Below are 23,692 nucleotides of genomic sequence, written 5' to 3'. Positions count from 1 at the left end.
TGTGCCGTCAGCAGCAAGGGACTCGCGGAGCCCTAGACGGAGAGCTGTACTGAATTCAGAGGCTTTGGCCTCCTGGTGACAAGGAGCCCAGAGGAGATGGGGCTGTGTGATCGGCAGGACAGACACGCTGCAAGGAAGGCCGTGGACCTAGAGGCACTAGTGGGGAGGGGGGCTTAAGGACCGACCTTCATCCTGTGGGCAGGAGTGGGGCATCCGTTTGAAAAGGAAACTCAAGACCTCAGTAAGCTGAAGTCAGCTCTGGCATGAGGTTCCTGAGGGAGGCTCCACCGTGTCGCATCCAGGGAACCGGGCAGTTGTGCCTGACCTTGGCTCCTGCCCTCCCCCCATCCTATGAGCTTATTCAACCAGGGTCACTGTGAGGCTCCTGCTGGACAGGATGGTCCAGGGCCGGGCCGGGGCTGGGGTGTGGTGGTGCGGGGGACAGAAGGAGTTGGCTGACCAGGGAGCTCACAAGCTAGCAACAGGAGAGAGAAAAATCCTGGCCAGGGTGACAGAACCATGACCCTTGCTGGCCACTCTGACCCCAACGCCCGTTTCTGTTACAACACAATGTCTTTCACAGAGGAGCTCTGTGATCTCATCTTGGGGCCAGAAGACCATTTTTCCACATCACCCGGATCACAGGTCATCCACCGGAATCTCGAACCCTTCCAGGGTTGGGAAGCTCACTACTCATCAAGGCAGCTTCCTTTTCCACTGCAGGCAGCCTTAACCATGAAGAAAGGCGTCCTTTTTAAGGAGCTCCAATGTGTCTCAGTCTGTGCTGATTGCGCTTGAAAGGTTCAGAGAGGGAGTGTGCGTCCCACCCTCACTAGAATTAGCTGGGGGGATCCACCAGGATCAAGGCTGTGCTTGATCAGGGGGTGAAGGGAAGAGGGCCAGATTGTAGCTCATCTCTTGGCCGCCGTACTGATTTCCCTTTGAAGTCTGGGCAGCTCCTCCACCCCAGCCTGGGCATGGCCCCCTCCTCAGGCAGTAGAGGGAGGAGTGTTTTCTGTTCCCTTGCCTGCACACGCATGCAGCTGACCTCAGAGTGAAGTCAGCCCCTTAGTAACTGCGGGTGGAAAGGTCAGCCCCCCGGGGCCCGCGGTCCACCACCCTTCAGAACAAACCCTCAGCGGACCCAGCCGGTCCCTCACCGCTCTCTGTCGGACCGGGTGCTTGGCACCCGTTGCCTCTGCCTTCTCCTCTCCATCCTCGCCCCCACCAAAGCCAAGCGACGAGTAACAGGGCCATCTTTAACCTGAATCAAATCAAAGCTTTCCTCCTGACTCCTAAAGCTTGCAGAGAATACAGGAATGACTTTGAAGCTGTCACAAAGCAACATGTGACAGATCTCTGGAACGTTTTATAACACAACTAACTTGGTGTCTTCAAAAACTCAGTGCCGTTAAAAAAAAAAAAGAAAGAAAGAAAACAAAAAAAAAGATGACGGGGATGTTCTAGATGGAGAGGAGGCAAAAGATCACCACCAAATGAAACACGTGGGAGCCACGTGGCTCCCCGTCCTGGTTGTTCACAATATGGGAGAGCTGTAAAAGGCATTTGGGAGCACTTTGAGTATAGGCTGGGTCTTAGATGGTATTGAGAAACTGTTAATTTTCCTAGATGTGATCGTGGTAAAATGTGCTTGTGTAGGAAATTGTCCTCCTTTGTAGGAAATGCATGCTGACGTAATAAGGGGACAAGAGTCATGTTGTTTGCAACCTCCTTTCAAGTGATTCCGCAAAAGAAAAAAAAAAAAAAGACAGATGTGCATGTGTGCATGCACACACACACACGGGGAGAGAAAAAGAAATGTGGCAAAATGTTAATGATAATTAACCTAGGTGATGGGTGATTATTTTACCATTCTCCCAACTATTTTTTTTAATATTCATTTGTTTTTGAGAGAGAGAGAGAGACAGAGCATGAGCAGGGGGAGGGGCAGAGAGAGAGGGAGACACAGAATCCGAAGCAGGCTCCAGGCCCCGAGCCGTCAGCACAGAGCCCGACGCGGGGCTCGAACTCACGAACCGCGAGATCGTGACCTGAGCCGAAGTCGGACACTTAGCCGACTGAGCCACCCAGGAGCCCCCCAACTATTTTTACGTATTGAAATCTTTCATCATAAATGGTTTGAGCAAACCTGATCTGGGCTGTAGAGTCAGGAAGGCAAGAACAGGTTCGAGTCGCCTCGTGGGCTTGCCAACTGTCTGAAGCTGGGCTGGGTTGTTTCCCAGCCTCTACAAGGACAGCCGTAGTTCCTGCCCATGGGGATTGTGCACGGCCCCCGTGCTGCCTCCGTGCCTGGTACAGGTGGATGGCCTCTGCCCCCGTGAGGCCCACAGTGACACCCCCCTTCCCTGATGTCCAATTCCCATGGCACTTACGTTCCACAGTCTGTTTGCCACCACACGACGGTTAGATTACCGTGAACTTGTCAGGCACCGGTTTCATTTCCTCCATACTTGAAAGCAGAATATGAGTTGCTGCTCTCCTGGACGCCCCTCAATAGCCTGGGCCCACAGGAGCAGCAGTGGTGTCTTGAATGGGACTTACACCTATGTTATCTCCTTTTGATCCTTATTAAACAACCACATAAAATCACAAACTACGGATCTTGTTTTAGAGCTGGAGCACCTGACGCTCAGAGAGGCACAGTGTTTTTCCCAAGGCTTAGCGGGAGTCAGACCGGGGAATGGAAACCCAGGACCGCAGACGCCCGGTCCAGCCCCCTGCCGTGCACGCTTGCTGTGGGTTTTGAGTGAGGTGAGGCCGCAGGCGCAGTGATGAGGACCACGCGGGCCCCCGGCCCTTCTGAAGGCCTAGCTGAGAGGAGAGAATGTCTTTGGAGATCTGGCCCCAGCCTACCAGCCAGTGGGAAGAGGCCAGTGCCGGGCTTGTGGAGAACAAAGCCCTTGGAAAGACACTCTCCACTCTTCCCAGGAAGCAGGCTTACATCATTCTAGGGCCTGCTGGGGCCCAGCCCCGGGAGACAAGCTCGTGGGAAGAACAGGCCTTCCGAGTGCAGGCCCCAAGCCCCGAGGGTTGGGCTCTGGACCCTCAGGCTGCAGCATCCAGCTCAGAAACACTAGCTGGGCTATGAGGGACACCAGTGGGATGTGTTTAAGAACACAGGTATGCCCACCAGGGGCCTTGACCACAAAGGCCTCTTTGTATACACCCCTAGGGATGCAGCACCGGGGAGATGGGGGGAGGGAAGAAAGGGCAGAGAGTGGGACAGCACAGAAAGGGGAGGAGGCAGGAGAAGAGGAGAAGGGAGTGGAGATGAAGTCACATGGGAAGATAGACCTAGGTACAGCCAGCACCCGTGGGCTCCACCGGGGGTAACGTGAGTGTTGTGGGAAAGGCTCCAGAGAGCCCGTCAGGTCAGCTTGCCTGTCGCCGGAGCTTGAATGTCGCCGGAGCTCTGGGACTCGGCGTTTCTCAGGAGGCCCGTGTGGATCTGCCCGGCCATGGCAGACACAGGCTGGGGGGCCTGAGGACCTGGGCGCAGGCCCCACGCCTGAGCATGTTGGGGTCTGGGGGAGAAGCGGGGAGTGCAGGGTGGGGAACTGCACAGAGCCCAGCCCTTCCTCTCTCCTGCCTCACTTTCTGCTCTATCAAGTGAGCATCCAGAGGGATGCTGGGGCTGTGCTGTGCACGTCACGGCAGTTTGGCATTGACTCCTCCGCACACGTGGAGGTAGCGGGGATTATTACCCTCCTTTATATAAGAGCCGACAGAGGTATAGCACAGAGAGGTTAAGTGGCTTGCCCAAGTCACACAGCTAGGCAGCAGCAAAGGTGGCAGTGTATCTGGGGCTGTGTGGCTCCTGGTCTGGTCCTTGTTACCCTTCATCCTCACAGCGACCCGTGAGGCCCTGCAGTGAAGTCTGAACTGGGGAAGAGTTTAGTGCTGGGCTGTCATAGACGGGCCTGGCTCAGCCCATCCCAGGTGCTAGGCCGTGGGCTGTGCTTGGAGCGGAAAGAGAAATTGTCGTCTTGCTCGCCAGACGTGGGCTAGGAAGTGGCTCCCAGGACCTTGCGGTCTGGGGGAGACTGAACTGCACGCTAACTGTCTACCCCGCACCCAGGGAGGGGCTGGGCCTGTCACCGGGCCGGGTGCCCAGCAGGTCTCCCCATGGCATCCAGGACTCACGTGGACTACCCAGGAAGAGCAGAAACCAGTCTCCAGTCTGGCTCAGAGGCCTTGGGGGAAGAGAGAGCTCATGACACGTGGAGACTAGTTGCTCAGGGAGAGGTGCTGGCCGTCCAGGGGCTCTGAGGAGTCTGGGGCTGTTGAGTCGGTCCCCAAAGGCTAAGTCGGTCCCCGTAGGCTGGGCAGGGAAGAGGGGTGAAGGCCGGGAATGCACCAGCATGGAACAGGAGTTGGAATTTCTCTTTCTTTCTCTTTCATGGGAACTGTGGAATCTAGAATGTTCCAGTGGAAGGGACAGAGCAATTCCTAGCACTCCCATATCAGACTGGATTTTTGCCAGGTCTATGCTATGGTTTTCATACTGTATTTTTTTTTTTAATTGATTCATTATTTTTTAACTTAGCCTTATTAGCAGTAATATCTGTGAAATCGTAGATTTGGCATGCAAGTTATATTATTTCTAACGCAAATTAAAATAAACACGTAACTACTAAAATTTAAAACTTCATCTCTGTACCATGTAAGGGGATCGTGAGTGACCACCTGGGACCCCACTCTGGGCATCGCTGACGTAATCCTGACACGGAATTGATGCCTTGAGAGTGGAGGGGGCTTCCCCAAGATCATGCAGCCAGGAGTGCTGACCAGGCTCCCATCTGGGCTCAGTGCCCTTGCCCTCCAGCGGGACTTTGTCGTGACCAGTCCTGGCAAACTTGGGCAGGGACCAGAGAAGGCAGATGGAGTGGGTGGCAGTGTGGGCAGAGGCTGGGAGGGAGGGAGGGAGAGAGGGAGGGAAGAGTGGCAAGCGGGGAGAAGGCCCCTTGGAGTGTGGAGTGATCTGGGCAGTGGAGAAGGTAGGGGTGAGGTGGTTCAGGGAGCGGGTGGGAAGAGGATTTGTTGGCAGGTGAGGAACCTTCCCTGAGATTCCCTGAGATTCTCAGAGATTCTCTTCCCCGAGATTCTCCTTATTGGATCTGAACTCCTTCCTTCAGTGAAGAGACCTTTACGGCTGAGCTCCTGGCGTTATTTAAATCAAATGCAAAGTTTTGTTTTCCAGTTTCCAGAGCTGGTATCCTGATTCTGCGGTCGTGCTTCCTTTTGTGTTGACTTCCCTTGGAAATTTCCTGTAAGGATACTACCCTTGCCTCTTTCTGTCCTGAGATGGGGTAGGAGACATCAGGAGATTTGGCAACAAGGGGAAGGCATTGATGATGGCAAAGTTGGGCCAGAAGCATGTTCATTTACACAGCACTGTTGAGCTCCAGCTGCGTGCCAGGCCCCAGCTGGGGACTTGCGTGTGGCCCGTCGCACGTAGAGACATGTCCACCAAGAGCACTCCTATGTGGGCTCCATCTGTCATGATGCCCATTTATAGGGCTTTCCCCTAGGAGGCGCCATCTTGTAGCGAAGCTGGAGTCCGCTGTGGGCTGCCCACTCAGTCTTCTACGCACCTATGTGTGTGCCTCTGCATTCTTGGCTGCATGGCACGGGACACGCATGCAGTAGGGGCCAGCTGGTTGGTCGGTTGGAGCGTGTGTCATCAATGGTGGGTAGCGAGGGGCTGGGAGGGGCACCACTCCCTTGTCTAGAACAGAGGGGCTCTCAAACTTCAATGTGCCTCTGTCTCACGGTGTGTTTCCTGCAGGTGGGAGGAAAGCTGAATTAAAATGCCAATTTCTGGCCCCAGCCCCCAAATACTGGATTCAGTAGGTCTGGACTGGGACCCAGGGGTCAGCATTTCTCATAAATGTTGTACGAGGCTCAGATGATTTTGATACAGGTGATCCTTGGACCACGCGTCGAGAAACCTTGCTCCGAAGGGTAGGCTGGGATAGGAAAGAGTCTCAGATTGCCAATCGGGAGACCTGTGTTCAGGGCTCTGCTTATTAGCCGTGTGGCCTGGGACAAGTCACTTAACTTCTCTGTGCCTGGTGATGATGGTGAGATATAGGACTAAGAGATTTCTGAGGGTGCATTTGTGGATTAGAAGCTCTAGAGAGAACCAGAGTGGGGGATGGTAATGGATGGTTGTGTCTTTGCACCTAAAGGGGGACATCTCCCCCACCCTCCACTTTTGTTGACACCCAGCCTCCTCTGTCTGTACCTCCCATACTGAATTGAGCACCGTCTTTGACATACAAAAGGCAGCCCATACGTGTTGTTGGGTGAATGGTCTGCTCTGTCACATGCCATGTCCCTCGAAAGTGAAAGGACCTTACATCTTGTCTGGAGGGTGGGATGGGAGTGTGTAAAAAGATAAGAAATGTGTGAGTACCCTCATGCCAGTCTTTGCTCTTGCAAGAGTTTGCTATGACAGTAAGTCCTCCAGCATGGGGCAGGGCACACAGGGGGCCCTGCATTCTCAGAGGCCCCTTCCCTTGTCTCCACGTCCCTCCACCCAGTGCCCAGGCCAGGCCCTTCCAGAAGCAGTGACCTGCCTGACCCTTGTCTCTCCTGGTCCCTCACAGATGTCCTGGCGTCCACAATACCGCAGCTCCAAGTTCCGGAACGTCTATGGGAAGGTGGCCAACCGGGAGCACTGCTTCGACGGTATCCCCATCACCAAGAATGTGCACGACAACCACTTCTGTGCTGTCAATGCCCGCTTCCTGGCCATTGTCACCGAGAGCGCGGGAGGTGGCTCCTTCCTGGTCATCCCGCTGGAGCAGGTAGGACCCGCACCTCCCTAGCGCCGGCTGTGGCCCAGAGCAGGGAGAAGCCCTTCTTGGTCACTGTTGAGCCTGTTGCCTCCATTTCCCTCTGCACCATCACCCTCCGCCCCGCCATTTTGCTTCCTCGTCATGTGTCGGGTGGCTGTGCCCTCCCCAGGGTTTTCCTGAGGTTCGCCAGAACAGGTGCAGGCCAGGATCCCGGAGACCTGAGATCTGTTCCCAACACTTCCCCAAAGATTGTTCCCAGAAGCGCTCGGACAAGTCACTTCCCTTCGGATACATGGGGTTCCCGTTAACTGGGGACTGGGACATCGGATCTCTGGGTGACCCCCAAGACCAGGTCCGGCGCTGCCATTGTGTATCCCGGACGCCCTTTTGGTTTGGAGGTGGGCAGGGTGAAGACGCAGCCATAGGCACGCGGGGCGGCTGCAAAAATGACACACTCATTAAAAAAACATTTCGAGCTCTCTGCTGAGAGGCTGGAAATAATTTATCTTCTCCCTCGTCCCCACTTCCCATCTAAAGGTTTTCCTCCTTCTGTGGCCGCCTTTGTGAATATAGCCAATTAAATCTGCAAAACCTAGATCATGAAATTTTGAAGCTCTGCGTTCAGGCAGAGTCCCTGGAGGCCCGTGGGAGGTCACGCGCCTCAGGGAAAGTGCTCGCTGTCAGTCTCGCTTGTTTATGGCTGAGCTCTCCCTCGCCGGCCTGACTCATCTCTACTCCCACCCTCCGCCAAACCACTCAGGGGAGGAGCGGAAGGAAGCGTCAGTTCTCAAAATCCGCCGTCAGTTGGCGGTGGAGGATGGATTTTTCCAGTCTCTCCTACCCATGGTAGGAGAACACAGATTTGGGAAAGCCGTAGGCCACGTCCTCCCCCCACTAAAAGGGGCAGCTGCAGTGACACTGAGGACATGGCCCTGGTGGCGGGAAGCCTGGATTCTGGTGGGCTTTGCCGCTTGCCAGCCACGCGATCTCAGGCACGTCACCTAACCTCTCGGCACCTTAGCTTCCCCTAATGGCAAAACAGGGATGCTGAATCCTCCCCCGTCTACGTGCGTGATGTTGGCATGGACTGGGATAGTAGGTATGGAAGCTCTTTGTGGACCACATAGCATAGGAAAGGCGTTTGGGGACTTTCCTGGCAAAATCGTTAGCTCTGCTCACGGACTTTGCCCACAGATGCCCACAACAACCCTTAACACGTTCGAAAGGATTCTGAAATGGAGCTCGTCTCCCCTCTCGAACCAGATGGGCTCAGATCTCCGTCTACTTACGGGACCAGCTAAACTCCAGCCACGTTTGGGTTGGTCCCAACTGGGGCTCAAGCCCATTGCTGGCACCCCTGCGATACTCCACAGTATGTGTGGCTTGCAAAGGACAATAGTCAGTGGCTCACACTGTAACAGAAATTAATTCCAGATGTGTTAAAGATCTAAACATTAAAAGAAAAGAGAAAGGAGACAAGAGAGAAAAGAAAACGCTGCAAATATATTACAGGAAATGGAGAGTATCTTTTTATTATTTTTTTTAATGTTTATTTTTTTGAGAGAGAGAGAGAGAGACAGAGTGCAAGCAGGGGAGGGGCAGAGAGAGAGAGAGGGAGACAGAATCTGAAGCAGGCTCCAGGCTCTGAGTTGTCAGCCACAGAGCCTGACGTGGGGCTCGAACCCACAAGTGAGATCATGACCTGAGCCGAAGTCTGATGCTTAACCGGCTGAGCCACCCAGGTGCCCCGGCGAGTATTTTTTTTAATCATGCAATAATAAGGAAAGGATTTCTAAGCAAGACAAGAATCCCCAAACCATAAAGGAAATGATGAATAGATTGGAACAAAAAAAAATTTTTTTAAGGTAAAGTTTCTATACTGCAATGAGACAGGGAAAATTTAAGGCAAGCCACATCACTGATACAGGATTGGTGCTATATAACAGACAACAGATCCATGTTCAGAATAGAGAAGGGGTCCAGAAAAACCAATGAGAAAAAGAACCCAGTAGAAAACAGGCAAACAATATGAAAAAGTAGTTCACAGAAGATGAAAATCAGTCTTTTAACCTACTAAAATAGGAAAAGATATAAAAGTATAATCATCTTTGGTATTTCAAGGCTGTGACCGAACACATTCTTAGTGTACTTGATGTATTTACGTCAAACTTACAGGTAGCTTGGCAATAACCATTAGCATGTAAACACGCATATCCACTGGCCCAGCAATCCCACTTCAGGGAATCCGTCCAACAGAAACAGTCTCAAGTATACAAAAAAAAAAAATGTTTGCAACATTCTTCAGTGCTCGATCTTTTTTACGATTATTTTATTTCCTACAGACAGAAAATTTCTCTCTCAAATTGCTTAAAAGTTTCTGAACTCTTCCTCTCAGTTTCTACAGTGGTACCAACGAGTTTGCTATTGTCAGTAGAAGCACTGGTCTAGAATATGATAGAATTTGTAAACATTTCAAGAACAGCAGGAAAAACAGGTACTCTGTATGGAGTGTGAGACTCTGGATGGAGATGATGTATCTGGACACATACGTATGTATTCCACGTACACAGAGCTTTTCAACTTTATTCGTTCGCGTTCTGTGATACGTTGTGTTTAAGGTGACTGATAACGGGCTGGCGGTGACTCACTCTGCCAATTGGTTTCTGTTGTTTTCTCTGATTTCAGTAAGTTTTCACTCGACAGAAGTGCATGATGGTTCATGTAGCACTTTTATAATAGTGAAGATTGGAAGCAATCTGCAGGTCTATCAATAAGGAAATGTGTGAATGAATTTAGGGGACATCCACATGAAGGGAAGCTCTGCAGCCATCGCAACTGATGACGTAGGGGTGCCTGGCTGGCTCAGTCAGTTACGCATCCGACTCTTGATTTGGGCTCAGGTCATGACCTTGCTGTTCTCGAGTTGGAGCCTTGCATTGGGCTCTGTGCTGACAGTGCAGAGCCTGCCTGGGATTCGGTCTCCTGTTTCCCTCTCTCTCTGCCCCTCCCCTGCTTGCTCTCTCTCCCAAAAACAAACATTTAAAAAAAATTTTTTTTTCAACGTTTATTTATTTTTGGGACAGAGAGAGACAGAGCATGAACGGGGGAGGGGCAGAGAGAGAGGGAGACACAGAATCGGAAACAGGCTCCAGGCTCTGAGCCATCAGCCCAGAGCCTGACGCGGGGCTCGAACTCACGGACCGCGAGATCGTGACCTGGCTGAAGTCGGACGCTTAACCGACTGCGCCACCCAGGCGCCCCCCAAAAACAAACATTAAAAAAAAAAACCTGATGATGTAAAGCAGTTGTGGCCAAGTGCTCAGCTCAGAATCACTTTATACTTTTTTAAAGTATTGAGGACACCAAAGAACTTTTACTTAGATGGGCTCTGTCAGTATTTGGCATATTCAAAATAAGAACAAAGGAATTTCAAAAATAGCTATTTGTTCATTCATTTATTTATTTTTATTTTTTTAAATGTTTACTTATTTTTGAGAGAGAGACATAGCTCAAGCAGAGGAGGGACAGAGAAAGAGGGAGACACAGACTTGAAAGCAGGTTCTAGGCTCTGAGCTGTCAGCACAAAGCCCAATATGGGGCTCGAACCCACGGACCATGAGATCATGACCTGAGCCAAAGTCAGACACTTAACTGACTGAGCCACTCAGGAGCCCCTAATTCATTTAAAATAACATTAATGAACCCGTTTCACGTTCTCCCAAGAAACATATTTTTATGAAAAATAGCTATTTTCCAAAACACAAAAAATTAATGAGAAGAAAAGCATTGTCTTACCCTTTTGCAAATCTCTTTAAGTTCATCCGGCTTAATAGAAAATTTGCATGTTATATATGTATTTATATTAGATCTGTATATCTGCTCCTGCATTCAGCCTGTTTTAATACCGTGCACGCAGCCTCTGGAAAACTGCTGTATACTTGTGAGAGAATAGCAGTGAATAAGACGCATCTTGTCCTCGTATTATTATAAAAATAGTTTCGACCCAACAGAATCCCTGAAAGTCTTGGGAATCTCCCCAGAACACCCTTTGAGAACGGCTGATGCAGGAGAGTGTTTGATGCGAGAAAATTTCATGACCAACTGTCAAGTGAAACAAAAAGGTCAAACATCATTAATCTCATTAGAAAATTTCTATTCCATCCATCTACCGAGCCGGAAAAGACTGGGAGAAGATACACCTGATGTTAATAGGGGTTATCTCTGAGTATTGGGATCTCGAATTCTTTCATTTCCTTCTTTTTCCTTAGCCATAGCTTCTAAATTTGTTTTTAGGGGAACACTTAATGTTTTGTATTTTTTTTTCAACGTTTATTTATTTTTGGGACAGAGAGAGACAGAGCATGAACGGGGGAGGGGCAGAGAGAGAGGGAGACACAGAATCGGAAACAGGCTCCAGGCTCCGAGCCATCAGCCCAGAGCCCGACGCGGGGCTCGAACTCGCGGACCGCGAGATCGCGACCTGGCTGAAGTCGGACGCTCAACCGACTGGGCCACCCAGGTGCCCCTTAATGTTTTGTATTTTAGAGAAAAAAAAATAAATAAATAAATAAAAGCAGTTTGTTGGCGGAAAGAGGGAGCCCTTGAGTTCTCAGAGGCGGTAGAGAGGGGCTCCGTTCGGCCCTCCATTATGTTTGTTGCAAATGTTTCCTCCCAGAGTTACGCGTGCATGTAGCTTGCTGGAGAAAATGCTAGCAAGATGGAAGTATCTGCAGTGAGGGCAAGGGGTGTCGGTGGGGTGGGTGCCTGAAGCAACTCTTTGATCTAGGAGGTCCCCTTAGCTTGAGGCAGGACCGAGTGAGACCATGGGGAGCAAGGTCCACGCCCAGAGAGGAGGTCCTCGGGCATCAGGGCAAATGCCTCCCCTCCTCCGCTTCGTGGGCCAAGCCTGCCAGTCTCCTGCCCACTGTGGTCACGCCGAGCCTGCAGGCCTGGCCCAGCTGGGCTGGGGAGAGGCTTACAAACAATAACAATAATGCCAAGTTCAGAACCCTCTCATTATCTGTCAGCAGTAGAGAGGAGCTGTTCCACGTCGGTCGATTTTCGGAAGAAGGTTCTATTACTTTAGCGCCGGGTTTTCTTTCCCCTCAGTTTGACAGAAATCGCGCTAAAAACAGTTTCCTGAGTTTTTCAGTAGAAACGCCGAAAACATTTGGGCCCTTTCTTGGTGGATCCTCATCATGGCTTTGAGCATCAATTATGCGCTGTGGACCCATGAAGGCACACTTTTGTCCCTACTCGGACTGGCTCCAGGCTATTTCCTCCCCTCCCTCCCCCCAGCAACCAGCAGGCCACAGAACATTGTCTGCTTTTGTTGTTCTTTTCTTATCCCCCCCCCCCCCCACTTCAGTTATCAGGTGGCCTTCCATTCCTTTCTTGTCTCTCTGAGAGGCTCAGGCCCAGTGAGAACAGCACTAGCCCGGGAACCCCAAATCCCCGTCCTGAGTGAAACCTCTGAGAGAGAGACCCCAGCCTCTTGGCCTAAGATTTCAGTATTTGTGACTGAAAACTTCTGCTGGGTAGGAAGCGTGGCCACAGCGACTCCAAACAGCGGCAGGAATGATGCCTTGCCTTGGTACAGCACTCTAGCCCAACAGAACCTGAAAATCAGTCCTCTTGGGCGGTAGAGAGCCATCTGCGTTTTACAGGTGGGGAAACCGAGGCTGCAGAAACGGGCCTACAATTGGTCAGCGCGGGAGCTGGACCCGAAACCAGCTTACCAACTTCTGAATCCACACCCCTTTCCACTGCTCAGGACGCCGGTGAGCAGATAAGTTCTGGCTGGCAGATCTTGAAGAAGTGCGTTTGTCTTCCCTGGGGCTCTCGCTCGGGCTGCTGTTGTGAAGGCCGAAGGCTGTTTTTTCCCTAGTTAACATTCTGCCGCCAGCTCTGTCCTCTCTGGAGTGGAATGTTAAGCCGCAGATGGGGGAGCAATCAGCACCCTGATTGCCTGGCACAGCTGGAGGGGCCTTATGAATATTCCAGAGACCAGGCACTGTGCCCAGCGGCCTGATTAACCACTTGGGCCTCCCCAGGTGCACCGCCCCTTTCCTGCTGCAAGCCACCGCCTCCAGATCCCCGGCTGCAGGAAGGCCAAGCTGGAAGCAGAGTTTTTGCTTAGCCGGCTACCTGGTATCCCGAATGACAGCTGGTAGAAAGGAATGAAACCTGGCCTGGACATCAGGAGTCTGCGTCTCCCCGTAACCCAGTGGTTCTCAGTCCCGGCTGCATGCTAGAATCACCTGGGCGGATTTGCAGAGTCTCACGTAACTGCTGCTTTTGAATCTCACCTCAAGTCCCATGATGAACGTAGGGCTATTCTCCCCATTTTAAAGATGAAGAAACAGAGGCTCGGAGAAGTCAAGTGACTCCTTCAAGATCGCACAGCACACAAGTGGCTGTCCCAGCAGCGGGCCTGCCCACCTTCCAGAGGGTCAGGCAGAGGCGCGTCTGGACATGTGCCTTGTATTGTTGCTACCGTTGTTTGAATGTCTCCCAGGATGTCCTTGGACATTAATTCAACGGGTATTTTATGAGCTCCTCTGATTTGCCAATACCATTTGTCCATTCCCGCTGGAGGCCAGGAGAGCCAGGTATTTCCTAGATTCTGTGGGAAGCTTCCTGTCTGAAGGACCAAAGCAACAGTTTCGGTCAGCAGGAAGAGGTGGAGACAAGTGTCCTGGACCCAGAAACCAGACAAGATACTGTCGTTCCTTCAGTCACTGGGCTTGGACTGATCACCCAGCCCCATGCTGGGCACTGGGGCACTTGAGTTACATCCATCCTGGTCTCTGAGAGGCTCAGGGGGCATCCATTGGGGATCCAGGCAGGTGGGAGTTTCCTGAGAGGGTCCTACCCATGTATGTCTTGCTCAAGGAACCAACTCTGTGGTGCGTGGAGGAAGCTATCGAACGTGCCCGTCTTAACTCCTCCCTGCCAGCCGTTCACAATGATTGGGCATTATTCTCCAGAAACTGGGGCCCTGGTTTAAATTATGTTCAGATTTAGCTGCATATAATGAAAATAACCTGATTCTGGGACTGGGATGCTAGCCTTGGTCTCTAGGTGGGGGTCACTTCTACCCCCTTGTGCAAGTTCTATGCACCTGCCCCCCACTCCATGCCTGCTGAGGGTCAGTGACCTGGTGGCAAAACATTTCCCCCTTGAACTTGGGTCTGGGGTGTTGCATTCTTCACCCCCAGTCCAATCAGTGTGGCCTCTCTTGCTTTTTGTCCCGTCTTTGGTGTTCAAGGGTAGGGGGTCTTAACCAGAGCTACTGCTCCCCATCTTCCCAGCCCCACAAGAGTAAGTGGTAGAGGTGGGCTTGAGCAGGAATGGTAGCAAAACTCTACAAGGTGTCTCAGGGAAGAGAGCAGAGCCCGGAGCAGGAGAGCAACACAGGATGGGCAGCTAAGAGATCAGGCTCTAGAAGCAGGCAGTCCTGGCTTGAATCTCTGCCTTGCCACTTAGTTGCTGTGTGACCTTAGGTGAGTCAGTTGACCTTCCCGTGCCTTAGTTTTCCCTTCTGCAAAATGATTAGGTTAGGCCACATGCTTTCTCTCGTTCAGTTTAGCTGTCACGCTCTCTTCCCTTCTAACACCGTTTTGTTTGAATATGTCCTCACCAGTGTGCTGCTGGTAGGCTCTGTGCAAAATACAAGAATAGCTCCTTCTCATTCCACAAGACTCAACTCAAATGAGGCCAGTTCCATAAAGCTTTCCCCATCCCAGTACCCACCCAGAGGCATTCTGTGATCATGGGTATTAGGGTACTTCCTAAATGCTTCATTATTTTCTAAATAATTAGTGTATCCATCTATTTTTTAATCTCCTCACCCATCCATCCATCCACCCATCCACCCATCCATCCACTTACCCACCCATCCATCAGTCCATCCACCCATCCATCCATCCATCCATCCATTCATCTATCCATCCACCCACCCATCTATCCACCCACCCATCCACCCATCCATCCATCCACCCATCCATCCATCCATCCATCCACCCATCCATCCATCCATCCACCCATCCATCAATCCATCCATCCATTCATCTATCCATCCACCCACCCATCTATCCACCCACCCATCCACCCATCCATTCAACAAATGTTTATTGAGCACCTACTACATTTCAGTCACAATTCCAAGACCAGGGATACAGCAGTAAACAAGACCAAGTGTTTGTCAGCATAAAGTTTGCAGTTCAGTTAGTTGCCTAGATTGGACTGAGAGCCCTGAGGGTGAGGAACATGTCTGACTTGTACAGGGCTGCACACAGCTGGTGCTCAGCTAGGGGGCATCGGGCTGACCTGAGGCCAGGTCCCGAGACTCCCGTGCCCCATCTTCCCAGCTGGGGTTTTCTCTTTGCTGGTCCTGGGGAACCCCTCTCCTGCAGGCCCTAGGGACGAGGTGGTGCCCTGCAGGGGCTTCCCAGCCTGAAGGGGACTGCCCTTCTGTTAAAGACCTTAGAACAGTATTACTGACCCAGCTGCTCTTACTCTGGAACTGACCAGTTAGCTCCATGACTCACAGTACATTCAACGCCTAATAATAAAAGAAAGGTGAAAAATGAGTGTCCAGCCTGGTGCTGAAGACTAATAAAATCAGACTTTTTGCTCACCCAAAGCCTTTGCTTCCATTCCAGATTTCTGGAACACTCCCTCCCTATCACTCCCCACATCGGCACTGAGCTCCTCAACCCTGCTGGCTCCCGTGGAAAAGCCTCAAATCTCCATCGCTGCTCCCTTCTGCAGACAGGTCTCCCCCTCTCCGGGGGGGGGGGGGGGGGGGAATTCAGAGAGCCTTTTCCAAATCCATTTTTCAGATCTTTCCTCAATCGGTCTTTGTTCTTCAAGCTGCCTTCCGCTTGGTGCAATTTGCATCTCAAAGCCTGTGACAGCCTGAATGTACAGTAAGTGACTTTGGGGAAAGGGGGGGGGGGGAGAATTGTGCTCTGAGAGAGAAGTCACAACTTCATTCCATTTGTCTGAGGGCCGAGATTGACAGCCTCGCTTTATGTTTTTCCCTTTTTTGGAAGAATGACTGCCTTTTTTTGAGGGAAGTGAAGGCAAGCTCTTAGGCAGACAGGGAAGTGTTGGTCCCTTATTTTAGTTCGCGGTTGTGGGCTGGGACCCCGGGATTTGAGGTACAGGGGACCAGGGAGGCAGTCTGACTGGTGGATATCCTGAGAGGTCAAAGAATCTCACCCCTCTGCCTTGGGTCAGGGCCTCTGCTGAACTGTCTCCCTGGCTTCAGTCCTAGCAGAGCCACTGAGGTTGGAAATAATAGGGCCTGGTTCATGAGGACTTTGTGAACTTGGGCCATGGGCCTAACTCCCCCAGAGGCACCAGCCTAGACACCAGACCCCTTTGCCAGCTAGCTGGATCTCCTCCCCACTTTCCTTCTCAGGCCTGGAGCCTCCCACACCTTTAGAAATCAGAGCTCCATCCCTCAGCTGTGAAACCCCGGGCATGTACCCTCTCTGTGCCTCACTTTCTCTATTTGTGATAATACTGATACTTATTTCTCACGGCGCCAGGATGATTAATCAAAATGCTATATAAAGCACTCAGCACATAGCCTGGCACAGTGTGTGCTCAGTAAGTAGGAGCTTGGTGATGACAAGGGCTTTTGCCCACTCCCTCCCCTTCCTCGGTCCACCCAGGCCCAGAAATAGCCCGTGGGCTTCCCAGCCTGCAACCAGCGAGGGGGAGGCTTGTCTCTGGTTGATACAGTCACTGAGCATTATAGAGAGGAAGGTACTCGCAGCCCAGTCATTTGTGCCCAAAAGGGAACGGGGCTGGGGGTGTGGGGGCACACTGGCGGGACTGCTGGGAATGCCCAGAGGAAGGGGAACTTGGGGAGGGGCCTGGGGGCATTTTGGCACCTGATCATGCCCTTCTGTAGTCAGCTTGCCTGCTTATCGGAGCCCCCCCCTGTCTGCCAGGGTTAAATGAGATAAGGCATGTGGAGGTTTACCATGACGGCTGGTATACAGCAAGGGCTCAATAAACTGAGCTATACCGCGTGTATTGTTAACAACTATAACACGCTTCATTTCACATCATGGGGAGAAGAGGTGCTGGGGATCGGGACAGGGGGCTCTCTGGAGTCTGGCTGGCTCAGATCCAAGGCACAGGACCTCTGGGTGGGTGTGAGTTTGAGATTCTGTGCTCTGAGCCGGCCTGAGGCCTCACAGCCCTCCCAGCCGCCCCTCCTCACCCCCCTCCCCAGTGCCCCAATTCCAGCCTCACGTTGACACATTATCAGGGTCGGAGGAGCCTCCAGTGATCACATGTTCTCACACCTCCCTGTACCCATGAGAAATCCTGGCCCCAAAGAGAAGTGTCTTCCCAGGGTTGCAGGGCGTGCCCAGATGCCCTCGGGGCTCTTTCCCAGGGGTTCTTGCCCTCAGCCCCTGGCCAGAGTCCCAAATCAGACCTACCGAGGTGTTGGTGGTGACAGTGTCTCCCCTCCAACCCACGGGATTCGCATTTGGTTAAGGTTAGGGTAAGATTTAAGGAGCCCAAATCCTTGAGACCCAGAGGAATGTGCAGCTAGTTGTACAATTTCAGCCCATGAGATCTGTTCACCGGAAGGGCCTTCCCCAAGCCCTCGAGAGACACTTTGCCTGCTCTGTGAGGCGTGCGGCCACGAGGCCTCAGCGTCTGCAGCTCCCGCCTCCTGTGTCCACGGACCCCGGACGCTTCAGGGAGCAGAAGTGATATAGGGGACGGGAGGGGCATGGTAGGGATGGCCGTGCTTAGAACCCTGCATTTTATAGATGGAGACACAGTGGCCCAGAGAGCGCGAGGGACTTGGTCAAGGCGGCACAGCTCGTGGGTGCCCCCACGTGTCAGACGATCAGCTGGGGCCCCAAATCCTTCAGAATCTCATCTCCTCACTGCTCCCTGCCCCCCACCAAGAGAAGCACCCAGGCAACAGCAACACCCCAGGGACTTTCTGTGAGAAGCTTCCGTCTGCCCGGACAGGGAGGCAGAACGCCCAGTGATGAGGCATGAAGGTTCTGACGTCCGTGGGCCTGGACTCCCGTCCCGACTCCACCATTTACTAGCCATGTGCTTTGGGCAAGTCACCTCCTATTCTGTGCCTCTGTTTCCCCAGCTGTAAAATGGAAGACACGCTGAGTCTCAACCCAGAGGCCCTCCTGAGGATTCAGTGAGATGTCACAGAAAGCCTCAGAGGGTGCCCGGTATAGGGCGTGCCCGCGGGCTCCCCACGTAGGGTGCCAGCCCCCTTCCCTTTGGTTTACTCCTTGATCTCGAGTGACTCCGGCCCCTATCTTAGTCTCCTGAGGTAATAGATATGCACGAGAGTTTTCAAACTTTAGTTCTTAACGCTGGAACATGCTGTGCAAATAAAACAGGTTCTTAACGGTAAGGGCGGGGGGCGGGGGGGGCAACCTGGATAAGCCCATGGACCCCTTCAGAGAATAACATTTTTTTTAACGTTTATTTATTTTTGAGACAGAGAGAGACAGAGCATGAACGGGGGAGGGTCAGGGAGAGGGAGACACAGAATCTGAAACAGGCTCCAGGCTCTGAGCAGTCAGCCCAGAGCCCGACGCGGGGCTCGAACTCACGGACCACGAGATCATGACCTGAGCCGAAGTCGGCCGCTTCACCGACTGAGCCACCCAGGCGCCCCGAGAATAACATTTTTAATTACACAAACTAGGATTAGAAAAGAAACCAACAGTACTGACATATAGTTACCAAAATTATACCAGAACTATGACATAGTAGGATATGTGCTTTTATATTAAGTGTAACACATTAATTAATGTATATTAAATAACACATTAAATAATGTAGATTAAATATAACACATTAAATAACATGGCCAAGGGGAGCACCTCATAAGTGCTGTGATTTCACAGTAGTGCTGAATGTAAACGTTATGTGGGGACAACAGTAGCAGAATATGATGTGATCTGAAAACATCCGTGATTAGTGATGAAAAAGTTACAGGTTCGGCTATTCTTGCTGGGCTTTGTTGCCTACATTTATAAACAAAGGAAATAACAAATTGCAGTCCGAAGCCGGTGACATTTCTCTCCTGTCCAAGCTCACAGACCTACGGGGTCTGTGGACCCAGATGAAGACCCCCGAGATAAAGTCAGAGGTGGAAGGTCATTGTGTAAAATCAGGACAAGTAGAATTTTTCTGGTGAAAGCTTGGTGGGGGAATGGAATGGAACCTGCCTGAGCCCCCCTGACCCCTAAATCCTAAGCTTTGCTGGCAGTGAGGAAGCCTGACTTCTCTGCCTGGCTCCTTGTGAGCTTGGACAGGTCTCTTTGTGTTGCTGGGCCTCAGTTTCCCCATCTGTAAAATGAGCCGTTGCACCCATTGTTCCCTAAGATCTTGTCCAGCCCTGTGGTTCGGAGAGTCACGCTTCTCCCCGCTACTCCGGCCGCCACCACCCCCGGAGACAAAGGCCTCAGAAGTGTGGGTCTGCAGGAGCCCTGGACCAGAGAGAGGGAACAGCTGGGGCCAGGCTGGCCAGCTCCCAATTGTTCAAGGCAGGAGGAGGAGGAGATGCGTGGTGCTCTCCAAAGCGACAGCTGGGTGAGCCTGGCTGGGGGCCTCGTCCTCGCCTGCCATCTGTGCCTCCTTCCTGCAGTCCGCCAGCGGGGGGCGGGTGGGGGTGCGGATGGGGCCCGAGGCCAGGCAGCAACCTGGCTGGGAGGGGGAGGGGCCGCCTGAGAAAGAGCCAGGGTAGAACACCGTTGCCTATTCTCTTTCCACCCTCCTTTTTCCCACCCTGGTGGCAGAGAGTCCCAGACGGGGGAAGATGCACAGCCCTGGTCCAGTTAGGTTACGTAATGGCTGTGTGACCTCTGACAAGTTACTTAACCTCTCTGAGCTTCACTTTCCTCCTTTGTCCAACAGACATCGTTCCTAAAAATCATTCCTGGGTATCTGAATGAGATTTAAATGATACGGGGTAGATGAGGTACCCCCCCCCCCCCCCCCCCCGCAGTGCTGACAGAGATACCGCTGTGGGCTCAGGGCTGTAAGCCATCCAGAGAGCGCTTGCACCTGAAACAGTGAGAGCACCTGCTGGCCGGAATGCAGCTTTGAGGCCAGGATGACGCTCTGGGAAAAGGTCTGTAAAACACTCTCATGGCCCCCAGGCACTCGGGACTTCATTCCAGCTCTTCCCCACTCGGGACTGCCCTTACCAATACCTGCAAACAGAAAGTCTTACCCATTTAGAATAACATCAGTTTCTAAATAAGTATTTCTTTTCGGGGAGTAAAACCTTCACGGAGCTTAAACTTCAAGAGTAACCAGAAGACGGAGAGTGAAAAGTCTGCCCGACAGTCTCGTAAACAGAAGTGGTTTAACAGGGCACAGAAAGCAGACATTTATAAAAACAACGGACAAACTGGACTTCATCAAAATGAAAAACTTTTGCTCATCGAAAGATACCATTAAGGACAAAATGATGAAAAATAAGTGAATGTTTAACAACAACAAAAAACATACCATTAAGAAAGTGAAAAGGCAAGGGCACCTGGGTGGCTCAGTTGGTTAAGTGTCAGACTTTGGCTCAGGTCATGATCTCACGGTTTGTGGGTTCGAGCCCCGCGTCGGGCTCTGGGCTGACAGTGTGAAGCCTGCTTTGAATTCTCCGTCTCCCTCTCTCTCTACCCCTCTGCCACTCTCTCTAATAAATAAGTAAACATTTAAATAAATAAAAACTAGGGGTGCCTGGGTGGCTCATTCGGTTGAGCATCCGACTTCAGCTCAGTGCTGGCAGCTCAGAGCCTGGAGCCTGCTTCGGGTTCTGTGTCTCCCTCTCTCTCTACCCCCCCACACCCCCCAAAAAAACAAATAAACATTAAAAAATTATTTTAAAAAATTTAAATAAAAAATAAAATTCTTAAAACAAAAAAAAAGGTGAAAAGGCAAACCACACACATGGGAGCAATACGTACAGTGAGTATTCCTCACAAAGGACTGGTATCCATAATCTACGACTGCGTTCCAAATGGGCGAAGTCATGTAAAAGTGAACATCCAAAAAGGCCGATAAGCCTATGAAGAGGTGTCCATCAGCAGGATAAACAAATCGCGGCCGATTCAGAAAATGGAATAATACACAGCAGTAAGAGGGAGTATCTACTGATACCCACAGCAGCATGATCGATCTTTAAAATACATTGATCAGAAAAAGCCATACACAGAACAGTCCACATCATATGATTCTACTTACTGGAAGTTCAGGACGAGGCGAAAATGATTTACGCTGACAGACGTGAGAAGAGAGGTTGCATTTGGGGTTGGCATGAAAAGACTTTTTGGGTGATGGAAATGTTCTGTGTCTTGATTGTAGTGGCGGTTACACGAGTGTAGACATATATAGAAATGCAATGAGCTGTACAGAGATCTCTGCCTTTTATTGCATGTAAATATTTTTTAGTTAAGAATTTCACATTAGCGGGAAAGGGCAGGTGCTTTTGAAATTTCGATAGATATTGGCACGATTGTCTTCCACTGAGGTTGTAACGGTTTACGTTCTCACCAGCAAAGTGTAAGTGTGCCTGTTTCCTTGCCCCCTTAAAACTGGAGTGTTGGCATACTTTTAAAGTTTTTTGCTAAGGTGATGTGTGGGAAACTTTTCTCAGAGTGGTTTCCAGTAGCATTCTATTAAAAATGAAGTTGAAATATCTTTACATGTTTAAAATCTATCTGCAGTTTCTTTTGGTGGGAATCGTCTATGCATTTCCTTCATCTGTTTTTCTAAAAGGTCATGGATTCTTTTAAGTTATTTGTATATTAGGGAAATTAGCCCTTTCGGGGGATAGGAGTTGCAGCTATATCTCTCAAATGGTGTGGCTGTAATGCAGGTTTCTTGTTTTAAATCTCAAGAGGTCTAATTTACCAGTCTCTTCTTTTATGGCTTCTGGATCTTGGGCCATGGTTGGAAAAGCCTTCCCTTCTCCAAGGTTACACAGTAGTTTCCCTCCATGCCTCCCAGTACCTTTACAACTTCATCTTTATATTTAAATCTATATTTAAATTTACCTTGGTGGAGGGGCACCTGGGTGGCTCAGTCCCTTGATTTCGGCTCGGGTTGTGATCTCACCGTCATGGGATTGAGCCCCGTGTTGGGCTCTGCACTAACAGCCCGGAGCCTTCTTGGGATGCTTTCTCTCCCTCCCTCTCTCTCTGCCCCTCCCCTGCCCATGCTCTTTCTCTCCCTCTCAAAATAAATAAACTTAAAAAAAATAATAATAATAAATTTGCCTTGTTTGTGAAGTATGAGGTGTAGACTCATCTTAATTTTTTTTTTCCCATCTGGTTGTGTTCATACCACTTAGTGAGTCATCCATATTTCAGATCATCTGATTGGACCTGCAATCTTTGCTACATTCTACATTTCTGTATGTGTTTGGGCTTATTTACGGACCATCCAGTCTCTTCCACTGCATAGGATAAATTAGAGAGAGTGGACAACCTTACGATGTTGGGTCTGTGTTTGTAGTTTGCTTGTTCTAGTCCTTTGTGCCCTTTTGTAGTAAGTTAAAATTTTCCTTCAGATAGATCTCTGCATTTCTTGCCATCTGTATTTACTGTTTTGCTGTTGGTATTGTACATGGGGCCCTTTTTTCCATTATATGGTGCAAACTGGTGACTGCATATTAGAAAGCCATTGGTTGCTATATGTTCATTTTTTATCTCGCCATGTTACTAAATTTACTAATTGTTTCTGGTACTTTCTCAGGATTTTCTCTCAGGTATCCTAAAGATGTTATCTTCTCATTTGCGAGTAGTAATAGTTTCACCTCTTTACTTATAATTTTCTAGTAACTTTTTCTTTTCTAATTGCATTGGCTAGCACCTCTAGGAAAGTGTTAAGCAAATAGTAGTACTTTATTCCTAACTTTGATGAACCTACATCACATGTTTACCCATTAAATACTTTGAGTTGTGATGGGTGTCTGGGTGGCTCTGTCAATTAAGCGTCCCACTTTGGCTCAGGTCATGATCTCACAGTTTGGGAGTTTGAGCCCCGCATCATGCTCTCTGCTGTCAGGGCAGAGCTCACTTTGGATCCTCTGCCTCCCTCTCTCTTCTCCTCCCCTGTTCTCTCTCTCTCCCTCTCTCTCTCAAAATTAAATAAATTAAATAAATAAATAAATACTTTGAATTGAGGAAGATAGCTTTTTTCCACCAACATTTTATTATGAAGCTTTACAAACATAGCTTAAAGTTTAAATAGTTTTGCAGTGAACACCACCCATATTCTACTATCAACAGCATACTGTATTGGCCAATGCTGGGTGCTCTATTTGTTTGAGGCAGAGAAGGGTCTTCAGACAAAAAATTCCTTGGAGACATGTTGTGTGGTTGGCAGAGGACCTGGCTCACGTTGTGCCATCAGATGATGCTTAAATGTACAAATACCGAGAGTCAGGCCCCAGGCCACTTAGTGCCCTGCCCGAGGTGTCACATAGGCGTCAGAAGTCGAGGGGACCCCAGATTTCAAGACATGAAGTGGGTGAGGTGATGCTCAGCTCCCCCAGCCCCTTGCCCCTGTGTTCTGAGCTTCCACAGGACCCAGGGATCATGGAGTGCATTTCCAAGAGACACCCTCTTTCCTGACAGCTAGGGGGGATTTCCTTTCTTCCTTCCTTTCTCCGTCTCCGCCTCCTGCCTAGCGGACCCCTCCTAGCAGAGCCCCAGACAAAGAAAGGGAAGCGGCCTGAGAAGGTATTTCCCTCCTTCTCCGGGTGACCTCTTCCTGGACATCTGGACTGGGCAACAGGCAAGGGTGTGGGGGCTGGGGGTCGGGGCACGGGGAAGGAAAGGGCCAAG

General features: G+C 50.7%; 1 protein-coding gene across 4 annotated transcripts in view; it reads left to right on the top strand.

Moving 5' to 3' along the window:
* CORO2B (coronin 2B) overlaps window positions 1-23,692 on the top strand; it is a 132,769-nt gene that overhangs the window by 62,546 nt on the left and 46,531 nt on the right. For 3 of the 4 annotated variants that reach the window (XR_006293025.1, XM_043554054.1, XM_043554055.1), the window contains one exon: window positions 6,633-6,833. Coding sequence is in view for 3 of the 4 variants with exons in the window: in XM_043554054.1 (XP_043409989.1) it covers window positions 6,633-6,833 (201 nt within the window). In the remaining variant the exon portion in view is untranslated. Of the gene's footprint in view, window positions 1-3,773; window positions 3,797-6,632; window positions 6,834-23,692 lie in introns of those variants that run through there. The other variant, XM_043554056.1, reaches the window with a different exon arrangement.

The sequence above is a fragment of the Prionailurus bengalensis genome, chromosome B3 (assembly GCF_016509475.1).
Source record: "Prionailurus bengalensis isolate Pbe53 chromosome B3, Fcat_Pben_1.1_paternal_pri, whole genome shotgun sequence".
In the NCBI taxonomy this organism is placed as follows: domain Eukaryota; kingdom Metazoa; phylum Chordata; class Mammalia; order Carnivora; family Felidae; genus Prionailurus; species Prionailurus bengalensis.
The sequence above is the reverse complement of the archived record's forward strand: the minus strand, read 5'-3'. Positions and strand labels throughout refer to the sequence as shown.